The 11,700-nt window shown below is 40.0% G+C and overlaps 1 protein-coding gene across 1 annotated transcript; it reads left to right on the top strand.

The window, feature by feature from the left end:
* The first annotated feature begins 370 nt into the window (after positions 1–370).
* LOC110940388 (flavonoid 3',5'-hydroxylase) lies at positions 371–2,194 on the top strand. The gene is made up of 2 exons (XM_022181939.2): positions 371–1,283; positions 1,439–2,194. The coding sequence occupies exons 1-2, from the start codon at positions 372–374 to the stop codon at positions 2,069–2,071; spliced, it is 1,545 nt and encodes a 514-aa protein (XP_022037631.2). The 5' UTR covers position 371; the 3' UTR covers positions 2,072–2,194.
* The last annotated feature ends 9,506 nt before the right edge of the window (positions 2,195–11,700 follow it).

Genomic DNA, 11,700 nt, shown 5'->3' with positions numbered 1-11,700 from the left:
AATTTTAAAGACAAAGAATATCGATTGAAATTAGGTATAAAAATAAAGAAAAAACTTGAAATTCATACTAAATACAATTATATAAACAATATAGATATAGATCAGTGGTTGTAAGGTCAAGTCACATAGGCAAAGATGTAGACTTTGGGTTTTATAATATATTAAACCTATAAATTATTATAAATAAATTACTAATAGCCTGAATCTAAGGCGGGCACCATGAATGAGTGATGTAGACTTTGGGTTTTATAATATATTAAACCTATAAATTATGATAAATACAGGCAACAACTTGTTATTATCCTGACATTTTCCATCAGCCAAAAATGGCAAAACTAAATAGTCATGGATTATGGTGGTGGGAAGCGACGATGAACAGCAAAAAAGACGAGTTTACTCTAGCAATACTTGTTACCATTGCAGTAGTCACGTTGGCTGTTTTATGGTACAAGTTTACACATTCGAGCGCCTCACCACGGTTGCCACCTGGTCCCCGCTCCTTGCCAATTGTTGGGTACCTCCCATTTCTTGGTCCTGAATTGCATAAACAGTTCACCAGGATGGCTCACACCTACGGTCCCATCTTCAAGTTACATCTGGGAAGCAAGCTTCATGTCGTCATAAACTCCTCAGAGTTAGCCAAAGAAGTGGTTCGTGACCATGATGAGATATTTGCTAACCGCAACCTAACAGTGGCTGCATCGGTATTATCTTACGGAGGCCAAGATTTAGTATGGTCCATGAACAACTCAAACTGGCGTAAGCTTCGCAAGATATTTGTCCACGAGGCTCTAAGCAGCAAGAATCTTGAATCATGTAGTTCTTTCAGAATGGGTGAGGTTAGAAAAACCATCAAGAATGTGTTTAGTAAAATCAGTACACCAATCGTCATAAGCGAGATTACTTTCATGACACAAACGAATGTCCTAACTAGTTTGATTTGTGGTAACACATCAAATAGCAGCCATCTTGCATCAGAGTTACAGACAGTGTCTGAGAACCTTGCTGAGATTTTCAGACGGCCGAATTTGTCTGATTTCTTCCCTATTCTTGCGTGGTTTGATCTACAACGTATTGAGAGGAACATGAAGAAACTATTTCATAAAACGGATCAAATTGCTGAAAGCATGATCCAAGATGGAATAAAATCGAACTCCAAAAAGTCGCTTGATGGTGTTGGTGATCGTGAAAAAAAGAAAGATTTTCTGCAGATCTTATTAGATCTCAGAAGCCAAGAAGATGGAAATTCGCTTAGCATAACCCAAATAAAGGCACTTATCCTGGTAAACGTTATTCTCCAAACTCTAGATGATACTTCATCTACCAATGATATTTGTAGTGTAGCATGTGTATATTACTAAATGATTGTGGGTTGCAATATTTTAATGTTGAGTTGCCTTCCATTAATAAAGTGAGGATATTTTTCTTGTTTTATCAGGACATTATGGTTGCAGGAACAGAAACAACTTCAACACTAATAGAATGGGTGATGGCGGAAATTATGATGAACCATCAAGTGATGAATGCAATTCAAGAAGAACTAGCAAAAGTTGTAGGTCTAAACAACATTGTGGAAGAAACTCATCTCTCACAACTAAAATATCTAGATGCGGTAGTTAAGGAGACGCTACGGTTGCATCCTGTAGTCCCTTTCTTAATCCCACGGTCGCCAAGCCAGGACTGCAAGGTAGGTGGATATACAATTCCGAAGGGTTGTACTGTTTTCCTAAATGTATGGTCAATCCAACGAGATCCTCGATATTGGGACAAGCCTTTGGAGTTCTATCCTAAGAGGTTCTTGAGTTATGAGAGTTCAAAAAAATATGATTACAAAGGAAACAATTTGAAGTTCTTCCCATTTGGTTCGGGGAGAAGATTGTGTGCAGGTTTACCCTTGGCTGAGAAAATGACGTTGTTTATCTTGGCTTCACTCCTGCACTCCTTTAACTGGAGCTTACCGAAGGGTGAAGAGCATGATCTCTCTGAAAAGTTTGGGATAACACTAACGAAGGTAAAACCACTCACCGCCATACCATCTCAAAGATTGCCCAATGCTAGCCTCTACAATTAATTGTGTTGTACTTTTCCATATGGATAAGATCCTATGGAGAAAACATAGACTTTGTGTTTGAATGATAATTCTTGAGGCATTTTAGAATAATGATCTATCTGTAATCATGTTGTTACATTCAGAAATTTAGTATGGAACTTTTAAGTATGTATGGAAATGGAACAAAATCTTATTTTTGTTGGTTCAGGCCCCAAGGTTTACACACAACACTCGTATGTATATACTGTATATGTAGAGTTATTTGCAGAGAGTATATGAAGAAGAAAGCTTTTTGTATATTAATAAAAGAAGGGTATATTCTATTCAATAAACACAGAGGCTTAAATAACCATAATACACTTGCAACATGGGAATTTAAAAGCAATAAAAAATATTATTTCTTCCTAATGAATCTATATATGATAAAAAGAAAACTGAATGAACAGTGTTTTTTTTATTTATTTATTATGTGATTTTTTTTTATATCTGCCTCTCTCTGATTGAACCCTTACTCCTTTATATAACCATCTCAAGAGATAAAACAGGGGAAACAAGAGGGTGTGGCGGCGACCGGAGGGTCACCACCGTTTCTCCACTGCCATGACGCCACCGTGTCTCCACCACCGTGACCACCACCGCAGTCACTTTGCCCAACAAGAGAGAGAGAGAGAGAGAGAGCTTGAAAAGAGAGAAAGCGAAATCGGCAGAGAGAAGAGAGACGGGCGGTGGCCGGAAGGTCACCTGTCACCACCGTTAAACCACCACCATGGTAACGATGTCGCTGTGGTGTCTCTCTTTTTGGGGGTTTTTGCCTCAGGAGATAAAGGAAAAAAAGGAGAGAGGAGGGTCAGGGGCGGTCACCGGAGGGTCACCGCCGTCTCACCACCACCTCGATAACCATCATGTTTTCTGTTTTGTTGGGGGTTTTTAACCTCCGTACGATCATCGCTCTTTCTCTCTCTATAAATCTTTGTTATCCCTCCCGACGATTGGGACATGAACAATGTTTTTGTTCTTGGTTTGTTCCGATTGACCTATTTGGGTGATCATTGCTTCTTGAGTCCTCTTCAGTTGCGATGATTTTCAAACTCAACAATGATGTTGGCTTGCCGTAGCGGCACTGAGCGGGTTCAACGACGATGATGGTCTTTTCAGATCTGAGTCGATTTATATAGTTTGGTGTGTTTTTTTAAATCAATCTGTTTGTAGTTTTTACTTCTGCAATTTTGAATGATATGGTTGTTAGTTGTTGCACTTGAAGAGGATATTTGGTCATTGTGGTTAGGTTCTTTACTGGCTTTTGCTTCTTTGAAGTTCCAATGGTGTATCAGCTTTTGTGAAAGTTTGATGAAAAGGCAGTTTTTTACTTAGTGATTGTGGTATTGACAGTAGTTATGAAATGCCATGCTTTTTTATGTTGGTGCTGAAAAGCATAGACTGTGTATGTTGATTTATTGTGGATTTGAAGTATTTTCCGGCGATGATGTTAGCTTGCTACTTGGCGTGGTAACTCCGGTTGCAGCCGTAGCGGCACAGAGCCATATTTTGTTGTTACAGGCGATGATGATGTATCACTCTAAGCCTATTTCACTTTGTGACAACAATGATAATAACTTTTAATATGAGCCGAATGGGTTTGTAGTTTTCCTTTTTTGGGGCTTAATGTACATCTTTTTGGATTGAGTTTGATGCTTCAATGATATCTGGCATTGTCATTGTTAGATGATGTTCGTGGTGATTGTTGCCTTTGTATTAAAGGCCGATTAAACCTGCTGTGGAGCACGGGTGGAAAAAAATCCGAGAAGAGGATATTTGATGAAATAATAGCTTTTTATCTTAGTGATTGTGGTATTGATAGTAGTTATGACATGCCATGCTTTTTTATATTGGTGGTGAAAAGCATAGACTGTGTATGTCGATTTATCGTGGATTTGAAGTGTTTTCCGGCAATGATGTTAGCTTGCTACTTGGCATGGTAACTCTGGTTGCAGCCGTAGCGGCACTGAGCCGTATTTTGTTGTTACCGGCGATGATGATGTATCATTCTGAGCCTATTTCACTTTGTAACAACAATGATAATAACTTTTTATATGAGCCGAATGGGTTTGTAGTTTTCTTTTTTTTTTCGCTTAATGTACCGTTATTATATAACACAATTTAGTGCGTCGCAACATGCGCGGGTTGTACAACCTAGTTGGTATAAATTGTGACCACTTCTCTACCCAACTTGCATGTAATTCGGTCAACCATAATACCAGGTCCATTATTAAAAAGCGTCAGCCAAAATCATCAACATTTTCCCATGTACAAAACAGCCATAATTGACCATTTTATCCTTCGAACAGATCTACTCTTGACTCGCAACCTGCTGCTCCGAATTGAACCTGTAACCTGTGAACCGCGTGACCTGTAAACAAACCCGAATAATCCAACAATCACCCCTTAATCGGTGTTTGTTTATGCCTTCACCGCAGCACTGAATCACCTCGGTTTTGAACCACTATGACATCTAACGGACACCCGATCTTCACCTCGATCACGTCCATTGTCTCGGTTCAACCAGAAAAAAAAACACCACGCCGGTAACATGTAACATGGCATAACGTTGGAACACCGTTTATTAACATCACGACTTATCACGAATCAACGACCTCTCCCTGGTCACATCCAAAGCCACCCGATTGAACTCCAACGCCATAATGCTACACAACGTTTTTTTTTTCTTCTTTACCTTTTTCCGATCACCCTTGTTCAAGAGGCCACTCCACCGACAAAGAAAACAAAGCCACCCGCTTATACCGTTTTCTCACCTTGCCAAACGAGGCGAATCCAAAGCCACCTGCTTTGACGGATCCTTTCTTCCCGCTTTTCAGGCACCACGCCAGTCTCCTCTTATCACGAACAACCGATCAAGGCAACCGTTCTCACCATCTACTGTTATCACCGGTTGTATACCAACTGCAGAAACCCGCAACTAACAACCGAACAGCCCCGTATCTTCTTTCTTTGAACATCGCTAACAGCCACGAACACCGATGTTCATCACGGTCACCCCCGTCATCCTAACCGATTCTTACCTGCTACAACGGTTGACCCGAACACCAGAACGTCTTCGTCTTCCGCTGTTAAACAACCCCGAAACAACACCTTCTTTTACGACTGCCCTCCACCGACCGACACACCCGCTGGCTGTAACATTCCTAAAATCTGTATTTATAAAATTTAAAATAAAGTATATAAAAACTTATGTTATTAAACGGATCATGGGTAAGTTGACCGATAGAAATATGAGGTATTTTGGCAAATGTAGGAACCGTTTAATAATTAAATTATAAAAATACATTATATTTTAACTTACTCCGTTCTTAATGAAACTTGGTTCAAAATGTAGATAAGATTATTCTCGTTCTAATGACATATTCATTGTTTTATAAAACGTCATATTTCAGAAGTTATAAGCACCAAATGAGTGAAGCAACTGAATTAAATTATAATATATAAATAATTAAATAATAAAATAATAATTAAATAAAACTTACTTAAGAAATAAGTAAGTGTACAACGTGTACACTTTTGAAAAGATCCACAAAAAAATTTACATTAAATGTATAGGTATGTACGTGTACCTAAGGCTTTACTCCAAGTCTTTGAATTTCTATAATTGAAGTAACTTAGAAACATCCAGTATACTCAATTTTTCTTTCTTTCTCAAATTCGCTCCCCTCTGTCTATATATATATATATATATATATATATATATATATATATATATATATATATATATATATATATATATATATATATATATATATATATATATATTCCTTTTGTTTTAAAGTATTTCACCTATAATAATAATAAAGCCTTGCCCTGTTTTAAGTATTGTAACCCCTGATCACTGAGTCGATATCCTGTCCGATTGATTTAGGACCCACCAACGCATGTCAAGGCACTGCCCGACTAAGTACGTTGGGGTTCTGTCTCGTGACATATTGATCAAGCTGAATTGGGTAACTAAGTTCATCGAAGTGTAAAACCGGCGAGTCGTAGGCTCAGTAAATTATTCGGAGTGCCTTGGGTGTTTAGGCATCGACTAACCAAGGTAACCCAACTATACTTAACAAGTTCGTGCACGCGCGTTGACCTAGAAGACTTATGCTTCCACTGGGATGCAGCTCATGGCATTCGTCCTCTTAGTCACCACGTGGCTCGAGTCATCATGGTGGTCGAGTCCTTGGTGAGAGCTTTTCGAAAAACCATTTTAAAGAGCGAGACGACTTATCAAGGTACGGGTTTCACCCCTGACTTAACAGCTTCGTTCCCAATTGTGGTTGTGCTCATCGAATGAACCCGAGAGCTCCACTTAGAATTTCGAAATGGAGGCTTTCGTTGAGGTATGGATGTCACTCCTAACTCAACGAAAGATTATCGTGCTAGAAAAATGCGCTGAGTGAGCAATCCTATCGAGAGTTATTGGTTTTCACACCTGGTCTCGACTGGATCACTAGGTTGTGAGACACGAGTATTTTCGAAAACATGTGTATTGTGTCAGCCTTAGGTAAGGCTAAGTAGTATTTCGGCCTTAGGAAAGGCTTCTTCGTGTGAAGCTGTAGTATGCGGAGTTCACACAAAGTTGTAGTTTTTAGCAGTTTCGATCGAGAATATCAAGTAGGCCCGTGCATTTCCTACTAATTTCGCACGAGTCGGCCTTTTGGTACTTAGACTATAGACTAGGTTATTTCTAAGACACTGACCCGGACTAGGTCGAGTCTTGCCTAATTCCCTATAGTTATGGCTCTGATACCAATCTGTCACACCCCAACCGATGGCGGAATCATCGGGGCGCGGCACTAGGCGAATCAGATTGCTCAAGAGAATCCATAACAACTATATTGCGATAATATTTATTACATTCGTTATCCCATACTAACAAATAATACAATCACATATGTTATCACAGATTTCTTGTCCTCTCGAACAATACAAATCCGACAACCTAGATTTTAGGTGAGTTTCTAGACTTCCTAGCTTGATTTAAGATAGCCTGCAATCTAACCTGCAACATACGTTAAAATAATGTCAATACAAAAGTATTGGCGAGTATACAGGTTTGATATGTAATAGCGTAATAGAAAAGCGTTGCGAATTTCCTACATACATAAACGGGATACACGACATATATACTCACAAAACTGATACTACCAGCTAAATCCTCGATGCTCGATTCTTCGATGGCATAACTAGACCCCGTCGGGCGCAATAGTACTATACTAGTCGTGGTGGGACATCGCGAGTATAAGTCCTAGCATATATGCAACTAGCATCACGTATAACTATGCACGTATGTCATTCGCAAGTGATAAATAGTTTTTAGCATTTGATGTGATTTTCGATAGAACGTATGTTACACCCAAAAGTGCGATAAGCAAAAAGGGTTTAAGTATACTCACTGTGCGTATTTGACAAGTAAACACAACTTGATTTGGTTCGATTGAGAGCACGTCCGAGTTGCCCTGGTTACAGATTGTTAAGCGATGAGTAGCGCGTTAAACGGTGGAGAAAGGACCAAGGTTTGGAGGTTGATTCGTTCGGCATCGATACCTTGGGGCTCGTCCGGTCGGTTGACATGTTACCCGATCGGCTGATATGTCATTCGATCAGCTAACATGTTGTCTGATCGGCTGACACGTTGTCCGATCGGCTGACATGTTGTCCGATCGGCTGACATGTTGTCCGATCGGACGGTTGGAACTTGTTGCTGTTCGTTCGGACAGCAGTCCATCGGACGGCAATTCATTCGAACGTCCTGATTAAGTCACATTTGATGGGTTTGGAAGGATTACAGGTGATTTGACTGAGATGGGGTGTCCTTGTGTTAAACAACTGAAATCCCATCAAATCTGACCCGTTCTAACGGCCGGGAACCACCCCGTTCCATCAGATCTGGCCGTTCTTGATGGGTTTCCCATGTTTAACCCGAAAACACACACACTTTGGTTAGATAACATAGATTTAAGTGAGATTTGTTATAAAAACATGCGAAACACCTAGATTCGAGCTGTTTATGGAAAAATGAGGTCACACTTTGAAGTTCATGAGAACTTATGATGACTTTATCTTTAAAACACCTCAAATCCATAGAAATCACATAACTCCTTGATTAGAAAACGTAGATTTAGACGAGATTTATGTAAAAACGCATGGAAATCACTCAGATCCGAGTCGTTCTTTATGGGATGACATCACTCTTGAAGTTCATATGAACTCCATGGTGACATCACCCTAGAATGCCCAAAATCCAGAGATTTCACGGTTAAAAGTTGAGATTTAGAAGGTAGAAAGGTGTAGAATTGAATGTAGATCTTAGAAGTACAAGTTTTAGGCTAGAAACTTACAAGAATCACGAGAAATCGAGAGATGAAGGGGGTTGGAACGTCTGGTCGAACAACAACAGTCACAGCAAGTGTGCTTGATGTGACAATGGGGTATTTATAGGCAAAGAGGAGGAGGAGAGGAAATGGTGATCCGGATCGGATGGCCCGTCCGATCGGTTGGCCCGTTCGATCGGCTGGCCCATCCGATCGGTTGGCCCAGCCATTCGGCCGGCCTAGCCGTTCGGCTGGCCCATCCGTCCGGACGGCCTGCCTGTTCGGAGGCATTTCGATCCACGTGTTGTGTGTTGCGATAGTTTTGGTTATACCTTCTCATCCATATTTCATATATTTATTATAATTAGATACGTTGGGTCGTATTTACATATCCATATTTCCAAGTTGCGATACAATAACTGAGTTTCGTTTCGAGTATTCGATTTCCTTTCGACGCTTCACGGTCATCGAGGAGGGTAGAATAGGTCCTCTCTCAATGCCATCGTGAACGTTAGATGCATTTTAAGTAATGAGTTGCACTACGACACATCACGGCTATCAAGGAGGGTAGAATTCGTCCTCACTCGACATTTTCGTGGTTGTCAGCAAGTGTAACGTGATGTGATAGTGATAGAATATGCGAAAATATTGCGATATTGCGATGTAACTGATGTGGGTACATTATGATCCGAAACTCTGGTGTTAGGCGTAACGAGTATATCGAGTAGTAACAACGCACGAAAGTGCGGGTTGTTACAACGGCTCTCGCGGGCCGCGAAGGAGGAAGGGGTGGGCGTCGCGGGGCGCGAGCCGCCTCTCATCCATCCTATGATGGTATTCATAAGAACTCCAGAATCTTATTCAGGTAGAACTTACCAATGAAACCTGAGAGACCGATTCTCCTATTATCGGCAATAATCTTTCTGTATAATCTAAGAGTACTCTTTCTTTGAATAGAGTATGACAATATATGTTATTTTAATTATTTTCTTTTCTCATTGATTTCTATCAACTGCGAGTGCCAACTATGCTTGACAAAAGCGCCATGTGAGGATTGGCATATCCCAATGCGTCCCATAGATTATGTCCATGCCTGATCAGTATGGAAGTTTAATGCATGGGGCCACTAAGATATACCAATGGTCATATTGTACTAAAGTCAGCTTGTGGTATTCAAAGAAGATATCCATATTAGAAATGCCTAGGTAGGCGTCTCTACTTAAGGCATCCGTGCACTCGTAAATCAAATGTGTCGTTTGCATAGCACAAGCGACGGTAAGTGAACCAAGGTCGGAGATTGAAGCTACTTCTATCATGTTTGGATAACTTGATTTCTTCTCCACAGAATTTCCCTGTTTGACCTCTTATGAGGCAAGGTGGGATTAAGATATACATCCTATTAAGAGCTGTATCTATTGAAGAAGCTCTCTATCGGTCAGTATCAAAGAAAATGGAAGAACCGAGAACTAACCAGATGAGTTTTTGGGGAAAGGCTTGAACAGTCTAGCTCATCATCTTGAGAGCTCTGATTATGGGTAATAAAGGAAAGCACGATGCAATACGCTTGTGCATTGATTATTGCAACCTAACTAAGAAACAATTAAAAATCGTTATTAGCTGCCCAGGATCGTCAATTCGTTTGACTAACTATGAGGGTAGATGATTCCTTAAGATGGATTCGGGTAATAGTTGGAATAACTATCTCACCCTAATTAAGTTCTCCTATAACTGATAGCATTATATAAGCATCAAGGCTGCTCCTTTGGAGACCTTGTTTGGGAGAAATAGTCAACGCCCAATTGTAGGGCAGGAAATTTGGAAAAGCCTAATTCTCAGGATCTGAGATTTATATTAAAGACGATGGATAGGATATTATGAATCCGTAATCGTCTGAAAACTGCCAATAATCGGCAGAAGAACAATGCGAACAAGAGGCGCAAATCTCATAGAACAAGGCTCTATCGAAAATATTAGATACGAAAGAGTACAATACATTTCGGTATATAGAGCAAGTTAAGCCTTGGATATATAAATCATTCGAGATCATCGAATGTGATGGCAGTATAGCTCATAAGCTAAACTTGCCTAAGGGACTCGGTGGAATTCACAATGTGTTCCACATCTTTAACTGAAAGAAATGCCTAGCTGATAAATCGCTAGCAATGTCTCATGAAGACGTATAGATTGATGAAAGCCTGAGGTTTATAGAAAGACCTATATCGATCAAGGATCGACAGGTTAAGAAACTCCGAAGAGGAGCATGCACCTATTGGATAGGTCAACTGGAATACCTGTAAAGGTCCCTAAATGATTGTGGAAGTTAAGTCAGTTTACGACAGAAAGTACTTCCATCTTTTTGAGTAAATCTCGGGGTCGAGATTTCTTTTAAGGGGGTGAGGATGTAACACCTCGTAAAATCGTGTCCAATGATGTGGTGACACGTGTAATGAACCCTAATAAAGTCAAACGATGACTATGAGGGACTAATTTTGTCAAAAATCGAAAACCTTGATTATAGAAGGACTGAAAGTGTCAACATGCCTAAACTAGGCCTCTGAGTGACCTTATACGGTGTCCATATTCTCAAATGAGCCACTTGTTGGACGAGAGGAGCCGTTTGTATAATTATGTGAAAGTTTGCGCGTCGAAAGGTTAAAAGTGTCAACATGTTAATTCTTACCTCTGAGTGACCTTTTAACAAACCGAGAGCTTCATTATGTTTCATCATATTCTCGGGAATGCCTAATATTGGCTATGCAAGGCTTTTATGCCAATAAGTGAAGTTATGCGCAAGTTTGAAAGTTAGAGGGGTTAAAAGCGTCAACATGTTTAGTTATACCTCTGAATGACCTTTTAACGAACCCGAAGCATCGTGATGCATTATAACACTCTCAAGAATGCCTAACATGGACTACATAAGGCTTTGATGCTATTAAACGATGATATGCGCAAGTTTGCGCATTAGAGGGACCAATAGCGTCAACTTTTGAATTTACACCTCTCGGTGATCATTCAAGCCAACGGGAGCGTAATAACAATTAAACACATGCTTGGGAATACCTGTTATGGGCCATGGAAGGCTCGGATATAATTAAATGACATTTCGCGCTACTTTGTGCAATTAAAGGACTAATTGCGTCAACTGCAAAAACATACCGCTTCGTGTGGTATCGAACCTTCCGGAATATGATCATAAGTTAAAAATGCCTTAAATAACCTAAAAATAGCTTAGAAATAAGCTTTGAATGGTTTGGTGTGCGAGAATATGCTTATTTGATCTTA

This window comes from Helianthus annuus, chromosome 5 (assembly GCF_002127325.2).
Source record: "Helianthus annuus cultivar XRQ/B chromosome 5, HanXRQr2.0-SUNRISE, whole genome shotgun sequence".
In the NCBI taxonomy this organism is placed as follows: domain Eukaryota; kingdom Viridiplantae; phylum Streptophyta; class Magnoliopsida; order Asterales; family Asteraceae; genus Helianthus; species Helianthus annuus.
Note: the sequence above shows the minus strand (reverse complement) of the source record. Positions and strands in the feature narration are given on the sequence as shown.

What these genes read in the sequence shown, in the direction of transcription:
- LOC110940388 (XM_022181939.2), top strand. Translation starts at nt 372, where the DNA reads ATGAACAGCAAAAAAGACGAGTTTACTCTAGCAATACTTGTTACCATT. An exon ending in AAATAAAGGCACTTATCCTG is followed by an intron (nt 1,284 to 1,438) that starts GTAAACGTTATT and finishes TTGTTTTATCAG; the next exon opens with GACATTATGGTTGCAGGAAC.